General features: G+C 33.9%; 1 protein-coding gene and 1 non-coding gene across 3 annotated transcripts; both read right to left on the bottom strand.

Annotated features, from left to right (window-relative positions):
* Positions 1–7,048: 7,048 nt before the first annotated feature.
* LOC120254705 (serine carboxypeptidase-like 42) lies at positions 7,049–15,270 on the bottom strand. 2 transcript variants are annotated; one of them, XM_039262759.1, is made up of 10 exons: positions 9,567–9,743; positions 9,081–9,187; positions 8,916–9,008; positions 8,738–8,830; positions 8,584–8,669; positions 8,218–8,496; positions 8,009–8,142; positions 7,828–7,920; positions 7,611–7,728; positions 7,049–7,519 (listed from the first exon to the last, which is right to left on the bottom strand). In XM_039262759.1, the coding sequence occupies exons 1-10, from the start codon at positions 9,677–9,679 to the stop codon at positions 7,358–7,360; spliced, it is 1,278 nt and encodes a 425-aa protein (XP_039118693.1). In that variant the 5' UTR covers positions 9,680–9,743; the 3' UTR covers positions 7,049–7,357. The 2 variants fall into 2 exon arrangements, with proteins under 2 accessions (XP_039118693.1, XP_039118694.1); XM_039262760.1 differs by lacking the exon at positions 9,567–9,743 and adding an exon at positions 15,255–15,270 and having other exon boundaries at positions 7,051–7,519; positions 9,081–9,188.
* LOC120254708 lies at positions 7,052–7,155 on the bottom strand. The gene has a single exon (XR_005534712.1). It is a non-coding gene; the product is annotated as a small nucleolar RNA Z279/snoR105/snoR108 (small nucleolar RNA).
* Positions 15,271–17,748: the final 2,478 nt, after the last annotated feature.

Genomic DNA, 17,748 nt, shown 5'->3' with positions numbered 1-17,748 from the left:
GACTACAATATTCTGATAGCACCGGAGTTACTTACAGGGAATGATGGCAAGAACTCAGACAACCCTATTCTGCTTGAGTCAATGTCAGATGACTCAAGCTCAGATTTTACAGAAAAAGTGCAGCGCTTTTTTTAAAGTATTAACACCCATACCTCAACCCCTAAAAAGGTACCACCTGCTAGTTGGCGCAGCATTTAGACCAAAGAAGCCATCCTTATGTTGTAATTTGAAGGCAGGCTACTTTGTAGCTCCCCCAAGGACAAGAAAGAGAAAAGGAACCACATGATGCTCTCTTGAAGCTTCACTGACTGATAAAAGACAGAAGCTTGAGTTTGCTTCAACTGCGGTGAGGAGGTCTATCCACTTCCTAGACTTACCCACAAGCAATAAGCATGACCTGGAGACACAAGCCCCTAATCCTACTGTCGACAAGTGTCCTTTTTGCTCTACTTGTTTTTGTTTTTGGGCGGAAACTCTCCCTTAGCCCAAGGTTTTTGGTCTCCACTTCTAATGGATCCTTATAATTTTTATTGTTCCTAGATATTTGCTGTAATAAAGTTGTAGTTTATCCACTTTTTAATATATATATATATATATTTATTTATTTATTTATTTATTAATTATCAATATTATTATTATTTTTTTGTTATTAGTTATTATTTATTATTATTATTTACTAAAAGGGATGACTTGTATTATTTATTTATATGAAAAAAATGGTATATATATATATATATATATATATATATATATAAGAAACAACTTTTATGGAACTATTTCAGTGCTATATATGTCTTCTATGAAATATCCCTATTTTATAAATATATATATATATATATATATATATATATATATATAACCTTTGTGATCGATTATTATTATATGAAAAACAAGAATTACGAGTTAGGTAAATATTAGAATATTTATCCTTCGTGACAACCTTGACCCTATAAGAGAATAAAAAAAATGGTTTTTTTAATTTTTTTTATTTTTTATTTATTCATACATGCAAATGATTGGAAAAACAATTATTTTTTAATCTCATTTTTTCTCGTGCAATTATGAGTTAGGGATATGATTCTCATTTTAGTGTCTGATTAAAAGGTGAAATTGATAGCTGAAAAAAAAAATTAAAATCTCTCTATCTCAAGGTACATATATACACACAAACAGACATCACGCATCTAGATAATTGATTTGGTAAGCAAAATTATTGGCTTGCAAAATGATTTTTTCTATAACAAACTAATGATTTTTCTCACTGCTTGAAAGCAATATCCCACCTAATGCTCTATTTATCAATTAGAAATCCTTCAAAAATAATTTGCCTAAATTAAATGAATTTGAAATTTCTAATTTCGCTTAACTCAAATCTTCTAAATTTATTAAAAAAAACTGAATCATATAAAAGTAAATTAAAAAATTAATTATATAATAATTTTATAAAAAAAATTTGAGCTACAACTAATCCTTCTTCCAATATTTGATATTTTCTTTACATAACAGTAACACTTTAGTCCATTTATACCTTCACTGTACAACAAAAATTAAAATTCAAGCTACAAACTTATCTCTAGTAAAAACATACAGATGTCTAGCGAAGATAGTAGATGTCAACCGAACAGAAATTCACCGAAAATGTATTCCCTGGACCGACTTACCAAACCCTTGTCTGACCCCATTCTCAAACATGAGTTCGGGAGAAAATTTTTCTCGATACCCATTCTCATAGATGGAAAGGAAGAAAGGAACCACATGATATGACGCTCTCATAAAGCTTCACCAGCCGATTACAGACAAAAGCTTGAGTCTGTTTTAGCGGCAGTGAGGAGGTCTATCCACTTCCTAGGCTCACCCACAGGCGACAAGTGCGATCTGGAGACACATACCCCTGATTTGACTGCTGGCTAGTGTCCTTTCTACTCTACTTGTTTTTTCTCTGAGCGGAAACTCTCCCTTAGCCCACGGTTTATACTTGTCTCTGCTTTTGATGTGCTGGTTTGATTGTTCCCTTGTTTGTGACTCTTGGTGCTTGTAATAAAGTTGTCGTTTATCAATTTTTTCAATATATATATATATATATTATTAATTATCATTATTATTATTATTATTATTATTATTATTATTATTATTTACTGGAAGGATGACTTGTATTATTTATTTATATGAAAAAAATGCAATATATATATGAAACAACTTTATGGAATTATTTCAGTGCTATATATGTCTTTCGTGATTTATCAATATTTTGTAAAAATATATATACATAAAACCCTTGTGATCGATTTAAAAAAAAATTTATGAAAACAAGAAATACGAGTTTAATAAACATTACTATAGAATATTTATCCTTTGTGACAACCTTGACTCTGTACGATAATAAAAAAATGGATTTTTTTTAAATTTATTTATACATGCAAGTGATTGGAAAAACAATTATTTTTTAATATCATTTTTTCCCGTACAATTATGAGTTAGGGATATGATTCTCATTTGAGTGTCTGATTAAAAGGTGAAATTGATAGCTGAAAAAAAGAAATCAAAATCTCTTTATTTCAAGGTACATATATACACACAAACAGACATCATACATCCTGATAATTGATTTGGTAAGCAAAATTATTGATTTGAAAATGATTTTTTCTATAACAAACTAATGATTTTTCTCACTGGTTGAAAGCAATATCCCACCTAATGCTCTATTTATCAATTAGAAATCCTTCAAAAATAATTTGTCTAAATTAAATGAATTTGAAATTTCTAATTTCGTTTAACTCAAATTTTCTAAATTTATAAAAAAAACAACTGAATCATGTGAAATAAATTAAAAAAATTAATTATATAAAAAATTTTACAAAAATAAAATTTTGAGTTATAACTAATTCTTTTCCAATATTTGATATTTTCTTTCAGTAAGATTAACTCTTTAGTCCATTTATGTCTTTACTATACAACTAAAATTAAAATTCAAATTCAAAACTTCAAACTCATCTTTACTAAAAATATAGGGATCTCTAGGGAAGACAGAAATGTCAACAGAACAGAAATTCACTAAAAATATATTCCTAGACTGACCCCATTCTCAGACTCATGTTCAAGAGAAAAAATTTTACTCAATCCCAATCCCACAGAGATTTCTTGATCCCTGTTCCCACAGAATATACCACAGAAATTATCAAACTTAAGAGATTCCTGACCTGAGTTTTTTCATTTTTTTATTTTTTTTTATCATATACATACATCAAATATAATTAATATATTTTTATTTAATATAAATAGTTTTTTAATATTATATATATATAATATTTAAATTTTATATTTAAGGCGGGGACGAGGAAAGAATTCACCACCATCAAAAACCAAAATTTAACCTCGGCTCATGAATTTTTCAGCCTGTGACCGGAAATCCATTTTTCTTTTTTTTTCAATAGAAAGAAAGGAAGTTTTTAAGTGGTATGTGTGTTTTGAGATACAATCAATATCAAATCAATACGTTCTAAGAAGAAATATTTGAATATCAATTTCATCGATCTCCCGTTCGGCTATAACTGAAACCCCAGAATCCAGAGCCGTTTAACATTTCATTCCAGTTCCTGCAGATCCATTTTTTTTCCTATTCAAAAGTCAACTTTGTCTTTGTGCAATTCAGAGTAAATTAATAACTATAAAAAAATACAAAAACCCATACAAACTAGAGGTGCAAACTGGGCCGTGCCGGCCCGAGCCCGGCACGGCCCAGCACGAGTTGGGCCGTGCCTGGCCTAGCACGGGCCAGCCACAGTGCCAGGCCACACTTTGGTGGCCCGCGGGCCGGCACGGCCCGCGGCCCGCCCTGAGCTGGGCTGGCCCAGCACGCGGGCCAGCCCAGCACGGCCCGCCACTAGCCGTTGCGGGCCGGCCCGGCACGGCCCGCCAGTTTTTTTGTATTTGTTTCCCAACTAATTTAAATATTGAAAATGACATTTGTAAATTTGCCTTTTAACAACTATAAAACAGTTAGGTTTTTAAAGGGCTATTTTAGACTTTTAAAAATATAATTACTTTTTACCCTTTTTAACAACAATAAACGGCTGGTTTACAAGGGTATTTTTGGGAATTAGAAAAAATTTAAATAACCTATAAATACCCTCAAACACTTACATATTTCTCCACACCAAATTACTCATTCTTGTTCTAATCTCTTCAAGTTCAAGATTTGAAGTTTATCAAATCCGCTCAAGTGTTTCATCAATCTGACAATTCCCCCACCTTTTCATCAGTTCATTAATTCGGACTTTTCAAGAAAACCACGAATTAAATTTACATCATCAAGGTTGAGGTAACCCTAAACCTTTTTTTATTTTTTATAATGGCCGGCTCTCCCAATTTTTCCTTTCGATACACCATTTTTTTTTTAATGAAAACAACTCCGAAAATTTTGATGATTCACAACCTGAGCCTGAGCCTGTTACTGAATCCCCTAATATGGGAGCATCCGATGAGTAAGCCTCAAACAAGCACAAGAAAAAGAACTTCGGGTGTATAGCAATTTTATAATATTGTTGAAATTCCAAACAAAGGGACTCGTGCCGTTTGTAAAAAATGCAAAAAAGATTTTTCTTGTCAAACTTGGGTGGAACGGGTCATTTGAAAAGGCATGCCGACAAACATACTACTAGTCAAAATGATCCTTCCCAAACACAAATTAGTCTTACAAATTCAAGTATTGGAACTTTTTGTTTTTCCAATGAAAAATGCAAGAAAAATGGATTGCAAAAATTTATTGTTCAAAAATGAACAACCTTTTTTTATATTGTTGAAAAATATCGCGTTTATAAAAATGCAAGTTAAGGGTTTTAATCCGAATTTTAAATCCGTTTCAAGGACTACTATGAGAAAGTATTGTCTTATTATTTATGAAGAATATAAAGAAAAAAATTAATTTCCGAAATGTCTAAAGGTTTATTTAAAAATTTCTCTTACTTCCGATATTTGGTCTTCTCAAAAATAATTCCGATTATCTTTGTGTTACCGCTCATTATATTGATAATAATTGGACTTTGCAAAAACGTATTTTGAGTTTTATTGAATTAGAATACCAACATACCGCATGTAATATTGCCGGGTTACATCATGCGTACTATTAATGAGTACAAAATTGAAAATTTTGTATTTTCAATCACTCTTGACAATACTTGACAAATAATTGTGCCGTTGATATGTTACAATTGCATTTTAGAGCCTATATTTTTCCGGAAATTTTTTTCATGTTCGTTGTATATGCCATATATTAAATTTATGTGTTAGAGATGGTTTAAAAATTATTGATCCTCATATTCGTAAAGTTAGAGGAGCTATCTTATATGCATCAAAAGCTTCTTCACGAAGGAATGAATTCAAAAAGATTTTTGTAGGGCAAATGGGGAAAAAATATAAAAAATTTATTTCCGATGTTCCTCATAGGTGGAATTCAACTTATAATATGTTGAATTGTGCTTATGATTACAAAGATATTCTTACAATGTATTGCCGTGAGTTTTTTCCCGACCTTGGAATTACTAATTATGATTGGGAAGTTTGCTATATGATAAAAGAGTTTTTGGAAATTTTTAATTCCGCAACTAATTTTTTTTCCGGTATTTATTATCCTACTACTTTTATGACTATTTCTCATTTATATTATATTAGTGAAATTTTTGCAAAATATAGATGTGATCCTAATTTTGCTCCCATCGTTGCTCCTATGGAATTAAAATTTAAAAAATATTTTGCAAAAATCAACCCTCTTCCCGTTTTATCTATGTTTCTTGATCCCCGTTTTAAAATTGATGGTACTTTTTGTATGCTTGATTCTTATGATGAAAACATGGGACTTGATCATTCAATTTTCAAAGATGAATATCGTTCTTTGCTTCATGATATGTATAATGAATATAACCATACATATGGAAATCGACGAGCTTCTACTTTTTGCCGGAGATTTTTGAAAAATTCTTCTTCACTTTTCCAAAACTAAATGTCCGAGCCAATCTTATAAATATGATTAGAAGAAAAATCTACAAGTGCTTCTTCTTCTTCTTCATCTTCTAGTACTAGTTCTTTTGCATGAATTAAATCTTTTTAAATAATAATTTTTAATGATTTTCTTACTACCGAAGAAATTAATAACTTTAATATTTTCTCGTGGTGGAAACAACAAGAACATAACTATCCCGTGCTAGCCGCCACTAGCACGTGATCTACTAACTCCACCGATGTCTCACAGTGAGCGTCGAGTCTTGTTTTAGTGCGAGGGAAAAAGGGTACTCGATGATAAGAGGAGTCGCGATAAACCAAGAAACAGATGCAAATGTGCATATGTTTGAAGGATTGGTTAGAAGCAGAAGATAGGTTACAAGAACAACAAATACATGAAGAAGAAAAATGATACTCGGGAGAGGGCCTTTACACCATCCGAAAGCATTCAACTTCAACCCATATTGATGAAGAAATAGATTAATCAAATGAAGTTTGAAGTTTGTAATTTTCTAAATTGTTTTCAAGTTTGTAATTTTCTAAATTGTTTTCGAAGTTTGTAATTTTCTAAGTTGTCCCTCATAGCTTTTTAAATAAATGGCAATTTTTTCCTATATCTATTTGTAATTTACTTTTAGTTTATCTCTATTTTTTCTATGTAATTTTATTTTCTAATATTATGTTAAATTTAAAAAAATTTATCTTTTTTGTATTCATGTAAATTAAAATTTTTTGCATATTTTTTAATTATTTTTTCTATAGTCTTTATGTGTTGTATATTTTTTACAATCAAGAAACTTATATTTTATGGGCCGGCCCATCTTGCACCTCTAATACAAACAAACACCTATCTATATTATTTGTTTGTGCTCACTTTCCGACTAAAATTCCAATACCAAATTCATCTCCTAACGTAAAAAAAATAAAAAACTACAAAATGTGTTGCATTAATACAATAAATAAATTTAAAATATGAAAATATAATATAATTTTAAACAATCTTAGACTATAAAAAATAATAATAATTTAAATTAATTATAAATATTTAAATAAATTAGGGATCAGATTGGTAAAGATTAGAGTGTGCTCATTGTCGTAACAGGCTTTGGGCGCACACCCATCACGCATCAAAGCGCAAGCTTTTACCACTCATCACTTCCCACTGGACTGCCTGAAGGATCATAACTTCCTTTTCCCTTCCCCTCCTTTATTTATAGCCTTGATCCATGACCATTCTCACTCCCCAGTCGATGTGGGACTAAAATTTAATACACACGCGCACAAACTCTTATTCTTCTGTTATTATTTGTTCTTCTTCAAAAGTTCACAAAAATGTGATTTGAAACAGTACAAAAACAAAAGATCAAAAGGAAGTTTGTGTTATGTTTGGGAGTCTCTGTCCTTTCACAAATGACCTGAAGAGTTGCAGAGCTCTTCCTGGTTGTGCATAAGGAACCATATGAGCAGCACCTCTCACTGTAGCAAATGTCAGCAGGTTCCCATACTCTGTCATCCATCCTCCCACCTTAATTGAATCACAAGTATATATACCATCTTTAGATATTATCTAATCTATATCAACATTAATTCGATATCATACGAATATGTGTATATACCTGGTCTTTATAGAACCATGCGCGATATGGAACTGTAATGCTGTGTTTCATCTCATGTGCTAGTTCTCGGACAAGTGTTCGAGATCCTAACAATGGAACAACTGAGTCTTGATCACCACTGTAAAGTAAATAGAACAGTGTTTGTTCATCAATTAATCTTTTTGGTTATGTTCTAAATACGCAATTTGATTCGAAGAATAAATTAGTAACATCTTGCCTGAAGATCCATACTGGTATTTTGTGGCTGATTATGGTTTTGGGCAATGGAAGGATGTCGATATTTCCATCTGCGTTGTTGTAATCCAAAACACTGCCAATCAGAAGTGTTAGTCACCGCTGAATGTTCGGCATTTGATAGTATAATATACAACTTGTTTCTATATTAAATCATTACTTACTCACTGCACATGCTCCATCTGTAAGGCAAGTTTGTCCTGTTGGCATGAAGAGCCTGCTGAACTTCGTGGAGATTAAAGTAAAATCGTCGCTCGTATGTCATGCAAACGTCGACACCAATGCTCATTTTTGTAGCCTGAAATTTATCAGCATAAAATCAAGATGAATGATTGTTCACTATGCAGTGGTAAGGCAGGCATGAAATACGTACGAGTTTTCGCAGTCTCAGTTCTTGTTCAACAATTGATGGATAGCAAACATCGAGTATAACATCATAACTGTTGATATAATCCCCGACAACTCGATTTGCCTCAGAGATCGCGCCATTGCATGATTTACTCACATTGTGAGGACTACTGAATGCATAATCCTCGAAATCGCATTGGTTCATGATTGTGAGACCTAGCTCATCAGAAATCATTCCATGTGACCAGAAAAATTCATAAGTTGCAGGAGCATCCCTATCAAGCTTGAGGAGTGGATTTCCAATCTGTTACAGTTCCAAAGAATCAATCATAATAAGTTAACTTAACAACAAGAAAATTAATTGTATTGCAGATGGTAAAAGAATTCTTACTGCAACTCCTTTGATTTTGAACTTGAAATCAGTTGAGTATTTATTATGCTTCAACAAGGCAGTGGCTAATTGGGGTATGTAATGTCCTAAAAGAGTTGAACATTTAGAGAAAAAGATATACATGAATTTAACTAAGTAAACCAAGCAAATAGACCTGCGTAGCTTTCTCCAGTGAGAAACAAATCATGTAATTTGAACTCGGGAAACTTTTCGTACCACCGCATCAGAAATACACGCATGTCATTAGCTTCAATTGACAGCAAATTGTAAAAATAAAATCAGAACAGGCAATGAAAATCCATGCCTTAAATCACAAAAATTAGAAACTTTACCAGTTCTTTCATCGCCGGTAGTGTAATCAGAAGTTCGATTAGAGTAAGACCATCCAACTCCAGCAGGAGATTCAACAAAAAGGAGATTTGAAACTACAAACATGATAAAGTTGAAGCCAATGAATTTCACAATTAATCACAAGCTGAATTTCGTACTGAACAAACCTCTATTCCATGAAAATTTGTTTATCCGAAGACCTCGACCGTCTGCTCGAGGATAAAATGGACCCAGTTCAGTGAATGCTCCACCTCCTATCGATGAACAACCCGGGCCTAAGCACAATTTTAGTCAGACTATTATCAATAACATGCTAAAATGATTATATTGAGAAGTTGCAATTAGCAATGATGTACACTCTTTATCAGTTTTAATCAATACATTTTTCAAATAATTTGGTTATCCATCTCATATTCTTTGCACAATAAATTCAAAACCAAACACCAAACTATATAAAACAATACACCAAACTACAAAAAAGAAACAATAATAAAGTCAAGATCTTTGAATACCATGGCCATACAACAACCATCATTAAATGCAAAAACAGAGAACACAGCACACCAAACACAATAAATTTAATTGAGCAAAAATTTGAACACCAACACCAACAACCAAAAACTAGAAATGAATGCAAAGTTAAAAAGAAAAACCCTCCATTGAGCCAGAGAGTGAGAGGCTTGAGGTGAGGATCAACAACAGCTTCAGCAAAGTAATAGAAGAGACTTTCTACCAGCCTTGACATCCACATCAACATAACCAGCATACTGCTTGAATTCAACCTCTGGTTGTCCTGGCAACTTGTTCACTAAGTCCTCCACTGGATACCCACTCACCTCACACTCACTACCACCATTAACAAGCTCCATAAGAATCACCATCAACTTCATCATCTCTGTTTCTCACACACAAGTACACACAACAGAGATAAATGGAGGTTGGAGAAAGGGATGGGATAAGGAAAAGGATGAGTGGGAATGGGTAAAGAGAGAAAAGGAAGGAGCGTGGGTAGAGTGGACAGTGAGGTGTGACTGTGAACTTTAGTGCAGGATGTGGACAGTGGAAACAAAAAGGAGAAGGAGAAGAAACAGGAAAGAAAGAGCCGTTACATTTGAGGATATGGTTTGAAGATGTGGGACCCACATTCAAGTGACACATGGCACATCAAGTCTAACCTGTCTGACCTGGCCAATGGCCCACTAATAAATTTGAGCGGTAGGTTTTTTTTTATTATTATTTAATATATTTGTGTTCTTTTTATTATTTTTTGTTAAATTGATTTTGCCTTTGTTTCTAAAATTATGGGAATATTATTTATTTAAATTAAAAATAAAAATTCAATTAAGTTGAGAGTCAGACAACCTTTTGAAGTTTTGAGGGTAATGAATGTGAAACTGAAAAATTCCATTATTATTATCAAGTGGAGTCTAAAATTTTCAGTATTTTAAGCAACTAAGAAGGATGCTTAGGAGAGGTAATATCATTATTAGGTGTTGACTAGACCGTGATGTTTTGATATATTCACTTTTGTGCTATCTTATTCTCATTAGGGAGAGTTTCGCTATGTTATTTACTTGTTTTGTTGTTATTTTCTTAGTTCTATCACATTTATTGTTATCTATTTATACTTGTGTTGTTTTTTGCTTTGTTATTTGTTTTTTACTTATATTTCTTTGGTTAATATGAATATTGTTATACTAGATGAGATTTATCCAACTTTTTTAAATATAAAAAACTTATCCGGGAATTATGGAATGTTATTTCATTAGAAACCTTTTTATTTTCGAAAATATTTAGTGATTTGTTTCCACCATTTGATATAACAACTGATTTTCAAATCCAGTGGTTGTGGTTTCCTATAAAGTTCTAGGAATCTCTCTTTAAATTTGGTTGTACATGAATTTAATAAGAATTTCAGTTGTGTAAATAGACCGAGCATTGTCTCAAAACTAGCTGCCTTGGAATACTTGAGCTATGACATCAAATGGGTTGTTCAATTCTGGGTTCACTTCAACAGCTTGTTTACAATTTTCAATATCTATTGCAAGTGGTTAAAAAGAAATCCGTGATGGTATGAGAGTGAAGCTGATGACGATTTCATTTCCTCTCATCCGGCACAGTTTTAGAGTTCTTTGGACCTCATTCTGAGGGGATGGAGGTCGTTTCTACGTTCGAGGTGTCCTAGGATAGTAGTGTGGGGTAATTTTCCTTGGTTTTGTGGGGGTCGAAGGAGGCCCATTGCTCTTTTTGCTTTTGCTCCCTTGTTCTATAGCTAGTGATTTTGTTATATCTTATTTTTGTTTCTCTTTCTTAATATATGATTGTGGTTTATCCATTTTTTTAATATAAAAAAAAAACTTTTTAACAACTTATGTATAGCTTGAGGTTAGGAGGAAGTCTATTGATGTTTTGAATTTATTTTCATAGGTTCACCTATTGGATTTTGTTAATCAGGTGGTTGAGACTAATGGTGAAAGACATTTTACTTGCAGATATTTTGAATTAAATGTTATAATTAGACTTTTGTATTACTGTTTTGTTGTTGCTTTGTGGTAGAGAATCATGCCCTGACCCTCTATGAATTATTTAAGGTCACACTATATCTCATCTTCCTCCAGATAAAAGAAATGTTTAAATATATAGAAACCTAGCCGCATAGGAAGTGATACCAAAGCAACAAGTACTATATGCCAGATCAAGGGAATATGTAAAGACCCAGAATTAATCGTTTAGGTCTCATGCACTCACTGATAGACCTGAGTTTGCTAACAAAACTACCAGATGCCATACTAAGGTCTCTATGTATGCAGGTGAGATTCAAACTCGAACATTTCTAAATACTTCATATTTACGCTTTCTCACTAATTGGGCTAATATCACTTTCTATGCTTTTTGGTCCAAAGTGTGTGTGTGATGGAAAATATTTTTGTCAATTTTTCAGAACTTAATTTTTCTATGTCTCTTTTAATGATGAATATTTTTGCTCTGACATTTAAGTAGTTCCTTTTTCTGTTACTTTTCTGATTGAATTCTAGTCTCAGGGCCACTTAAGCATGGCTCACTTGTGCATAGTAAAATTCCACGTTACTAATATGAACATATTATTACCATATTTGCAACTTATACAAGTGTTTTAAAATGAAAAGTGCAGGACAGCCCAATGATTTATAAAAATAAAAGATGGCCATTGCATGCAATTTGTTCATGTTCTTTTAGAGAAAAGCTCGGTTTTATGTGTGACTCTAAGTTTTCCAAGTGATTCCTGTCTCTATAAAGACATCCGACTTATTTTTCAAAATATTTTCCTGATTTAATCTCAAACTGAGAAAAATGGATAAAACCACTACTTTATTGAAAAAGAAGTTAACAAAGAAAACCAAAAGTACAACCAAGAGGAAAACAAGAAAGAGTTCTCACCAAAGAATGAAGATCAATCTCAAATTTTTGATAGCTCATTTGATAAACTTAATGAGCAATATTTATTATTTATTTGTGATTCTACCCGAGATATATCTTTTAGTCTTCACAATAAAGTTGATATCATATCATAAACATATGTGAAAGTAGTTCGAGATGAGCGATTAGGATCGTTAACAAAGATAGAAATGTATCAAGTCTCCTGAGCGGAACAAATAGAGCGCGCGCATATGGAGCCTCAGGACCAATTCTCACACTAACTACTACTCACGCTCTTTGAAATATACTCCCATCCGTGTTTTAAAAATCTCGCTCATGAAAATTCGGGGACTAAATACCAATAGATCACTGATCATTGGTAACATGTGTTAAAAGCTTCCCACAAAATGAATTCTCTTTAACTATCACTTTGATGTAGCTCTTACTCCTGAGTTAATTATATGACTTAACCATAATGCAAATAACAACTCACTGCTGCAGAATTTTTAATTATGAATTTAGTTGAAGGTTTTTAACTGTCAGTATACATAACTCTGACTACTCATCAGAGTCCCCTGTGGACCGCCTGAAAGATCATACTCGCCACAGGCCCGCTTTGATGACGCACTTTATTTATTTAGTAGGCATGGATCCATGACTATATTTCCATTCCTATGCGACTAAAAATCCCTGGCAGGTACGTAATGCACTGCCAAAAGAAGATCAAGTGAAGTTTGTATGTTATGTTTGGGAGAGCCTGTGTCCCTTCACAAATGACTCCAAAGGAGTTGCAGTGCTCTTCCTGGTTGTGAATAAGGAACCATATGACCAGCAGCTCTCACTGTAGCAAATGTCAGCAGATTCCCATGCTCTGTCACCCATCCACCCACCTTAGTCACGTATATAGCTACCATCTTTTTAGATATAATCTAACTCCATATGAACATTGAGCTATTTGATAATGGTCAAACAATATGAATATAAAGGTTGATGAATGACACAAATCATATATAAGTGAATGTCTGCCTTGGTCTTTATAGAACCATGCACGGTAAGGAACTGTACGCTGTAAGGTTTCATTTCCCTGTGCTAGTTCTCGGACACAAGTGTTCGAGATCCCAATAAATGGAAGAACAATGTCCTTGATCACCACTGCTAAAGCAAAGAGAACAGTGTTTGTTCATCAATTAAATCTGGTTATGTTCCTAAAATAGTAAATAATGCAATTTGATTTCGAAGAATAAATTAGTATTTACATCTTATGACTCTGCTAGATCGTACTGCAACTTTGGCTAATTATAGTTTTGAGCACAAATGGAAGGATGTTGATATTTCCACCACCTGTGTTGTTGTAATCCACTCTTGCCATCAGGAAATGTTGGTTGTCATTTAAATGATCGGCATTAGCATGTTGTTTTGATATGCTACCATAACTATCTGTTTTCTTTGTTTGTATTGAAATCAGAAAAGGATGATGAATTGTGTGATGTTACTACTCACCTGCACGCGCCCATCGCACCGCAAATTAGTCGGTTGGCATGAGCCGATGAACCGTGGAATTAAAGTGAAGTTGTGTTGTTGTGGTTGTTTTGTGTGGTTTTGTTGGTGTTGTTGTTTGGGTGTTGTTTTGGTTGTTGTTGTTCAACAATGAGGGATTGCATAACATTGAGTAAACATGCAAACGTGTGATTCTAGCAACTCGGTTTTGCATCATGGGATTGCGGCCACTGCATGATTTACTCACATTGTAGGACTATCAGTTGAACATAATCATCCAGGCCATTGGTTCGCGATTTTTAGCTCTAACTCATCAGAAATCATTCCATGTGACCAGAGTGTAACTGAAGAGGCATCTTTATCAAGCTTGAGAAGTGGATTTCCAATCTATTTCAATTCCAAACAATTAATCATAACATGTTGACATTACAAGCAAAGTGATTGCATGATACGAGATGGTACAGAATTCTGGCTGCAATCCTTTGATTTTAAACTTGAAATCAGGGTGAGTAGTTTATTAAGTGCTTCAACAAGGACAGCAGTGGCTAGTGGGGTATGTAATGTCCTAAAAGAGTTGAGCATTCAGAGAAAAAGATAGTGATGAATTGAGTAAGTAAACTAAGCATTACATACCTGCATAGCTTTCTCGTCGAAAACAAATCCACGGGATTTGAGACTCGGGAAACTTCCCGTACCATCGCAGCAAATATGTGCACAAGTCATTGGCTTTCAAATGGACAGCAAATTGTCAAACAACAGATCAGAATGAGCACATTGTGCAATTCCTTGCCTTAATTAATCATCCATGAACTTGAAACTTCACTCCGCTTTTTCCATCGCCTATGGTGTAACTTTCAAGAAGTTCGATTAGAGTAAGACCAGCTCCAACTCCAGCGGGAGATTCCAACAAAAAGGAGATTTGAAACTACAAACAGGATAAAGTTGGAAAGTTAATGAATTTTGACAATTAATCACAAGCTGCATTTCATACTGAACCAACCTCTGTTACCCATGACCATTTGTTTATATAGAAGACTCCTCGACACATCTGCTCTAGGATAAAACGGACCCAATTCAGTGAATGCTCCCACCTCCCAGTGATGAACAAACTAGCCTGGGCCTAGCACAATAGTCGGGTGTGATCAACAACAAAGATAAAATGAAGTTATATTTTGTTTTCAGATTTTACAGTAGCCCAATGATGTGTGCACTCTTCATCAGTTTTATTCACTTAAATGCAGACCAAACACCAAACTGTAACAATACAACAAACCAGCAAACAGAAACAATAAAGTCAAGAACTTTGAATACCATGATACAACAACCAACGGTAAATGCAAAACAGAGAACACAGCACACCAAACATCAAATAAATTTAATTGAAAGCAAAAGGTTTGAACACCACAACAGCAAAAGCCTTAGCAATGAATGCAAAACTAAAAGAAAACCTCCATTGAGCCAGAGAGTGAGTGAGGCTTGAGGTGAGGATCACCAGCAGCTTTCAGCAAAAGACATGAAGAGACTTTCTACTCAGCCTTGACATCCACATCAACATAACCAGTGCTATTATTGCTTTGAATCCAACCTCTGGTTGTCCTGGCAACTCTCTTCACCAGAGTCCTCACTGGATACCCACTCACTCTCCACACTCACTACCACCATTAACAAACTCCATAAGAACACTTTCACAATTTTCTCCTATCTTCTTCTCTTTCTCTTCCTCTGTTTCTCACGTACACATTACATAACACACAATACAACACACAAGGAGATCAGTGGAAGCTGAAGAAAGGGATGGGAGAAGGAAATGCTTGAGTGAGAATAGGAAAAGAGAGAAAATGAGGAGCATGCTGGCTTGGACAGTGAAGTGTGGGACATTGGACTTTAGTGCAAGATGTGGACGGTGGAAACAAAAGGATGAGAAGAAGAAGAAGACGAAGGAAAGACAGAGTAGTTGCTTACGAGCATTGTATGATTTGAAGAAGTAGGACCAGAATTCTGGTGAAACGTGCCGTCGTCAAATCTAATCCATCCTCCTCTCACTAATCACTACATAATGTTCTTGGAAATTATGACAATACCAGAGATATATAGCAGTGATTTCAAATCCAGAGGTTAATCATACTCATGGCAGTATGCGCTTTTGGGTTTTATGTTTAAATGTGTGTTTTATCAATTACTAGAATAGGCATTTAAATTATTTAGACTGAGCTTGTGTAATATTAAATTTTAAATAAATTTTGATAGATGTGGTCTCCACCGATAATATTAAAATTTTATGAACCTATAAGCGTGCGCTGGTTTTTATAGAAATCTATATGGGAACCGGACGCCAAGCCTCACTTAATTCTTTTAATTAAAAGCAATTTCTGATCGACGCTCATCAGTTTCCATAGATCTGCGATTGGGCTGTTAAAACACACTTTCCACTGGTCACAGATGAAATATGGCACTGCACCCTGCCATGCGGTGGTATGGTGCGGGTGCTGCAGATTGATTTAAGCAGAGCGATGGTGCGAGCTAGCGAGTGAGTTTCACAAACACTTACGTTTTCCCTGCCGCCAGCCTGTAGCTTGTAGCGAGTGCATACGCCCGTCTATCATCTTACAGCATTTAGCGAGACATGCATGAATAATGTTTATAAACTTGCGCCAATTTTTAAATGTACATTATAAAAGAGTTTCACCCGATGTCAAGCGAGACATCTTTCGAACTATAATTCGGGCCCACGCCTCTACGCGGCCGATGCTACAATCGCGTTAATTACTTTACATGTAACCTTTAAAATCCGCTCAAAAATTCATAACGAGATGGACATAAGCGGACGAAAGGGTCGACCACAGACGCAGTATGTCTAGAACAGTCACGCATGATGCGTCGAAATTGTCCGAAACCAGCTGATGCCTCTAAGTGCGTCATACGTCGTAATATAATTTAAATATTTCAGATGTTGCTGAATAACTTTATAATATATGTGAGTGCTTTTCGCTCATTAATAATATCGAGTGCTGAGCTTTATTTTAGTGAAAGTGAGAGTGCCATGGTAATGAAAACTACCAGAAAATTTTATAAAACGATCAAAGTTTAGGACGAACAGAGTATTTTGCAATTAGCAATGAGACTACGTCTCGATTTTAAATCTCAGAGCCTGTGATAGTAGAGCGCTTTTACTGCTGATTTATACATACTGTGTTAAAACCAGCCGAAACCCATGCTAGTGCATTTAAAATTTAATATTATAAAAATGCCTCAGTTTGGTAGTAATTACACATATTCCTAAGAATTAATTAAGCAATGTCAATTTTAAAAAGCCTGAGAAATGAGCTGGAAAAGCCTGGCAGCATAATTCACTCCCACCGTCATTCTACATAACTTAGTACATGAGATTTTCACCTCATACGACCCTCGCTCAATAGCGTAATTGATCCTTTCTTTTGTTTAGATATCTCCTCTGCTCTTCCACTCTGTCCCAAAGAGCATTGAGATGAGTAATTTAATAGAAAAAGACCAAGTCAGATTATTATATTTTAATATATTTTTGTATATATATAGTACACATTGGCCACCACCTAATATATTACATCTAAATCAACCTCATAAAAGATTACTGATTAGCATGCAAATCAATGTGATATAGTTCAAAACCAATTTTAAATTATAGTTTGATAATCAGATGCAAATCATATTAATACTATTAAATTATAAAAGATTAGCATGCAAATCAATAATAGTTTTCGGTTAGTTAATGTGAATTTGAATATATACGTTTGGATCTCTCATCCTAACATTATATACTTTTGAATTGAATCAAATCCAATGATATGTTCGATTTTATTATGTGTATTAAATAGGATGTTGTCAATATTTTAAAATAGATTATTATTTGTATGAGTGATTAAAGTTGTATCTTGAACAATTTAACATGTTTATGGCAGCTAGAAG

Source organism: Dioscorea cayenensis, unplaced genomic scaffold, assembly GCF_009730915.1.
Source record: "Dioscorea cayenensis subsp. rotundata cultivar TDr96_F1 unplaced genomic scaffold, TDr96_F1_v2_PseudoChromosome.rev07_lg8_w22 25.fasta BLBR01000587.1, whole genome shotgun sequence".
Lineage (NCBI taxonomy): Eukaryota > Viridiplantae > Streptophyta > Magnoliopsida > Dioscoreales > Dioscoreaceae > Dioscorea > Dioscorea cayenensis.
This window is presented reverse-complemented; position numbering and strand designations above follow the sequence as displayed.

Excerpts from the sequence above, each read along its gene's own strand:
- LOC120254705 (XM_039262759.1), bottom strand. The coding sequence starts at position 9,679 with ATGCTGGTTATGTTGATGTGGATGTCAAGGCTGGTAGAAAGTCTCTTC. Across the intron at positions 9,009-9,080 it reads CAAATTTTCATGGAATAGAG|TTTCAAATCTCCTTTTTGTT; the intron begins GTTTGTTCAGTA and ends TCATGTTTGTAG. Across the intron at positions 7,921-8,008 it reads AGATGGAGCATGTGCAGTGA|TGTTTTGGATTACAACAACG; the intron begins GTAAGTAATGAT and ends TCTGATTGGCAG.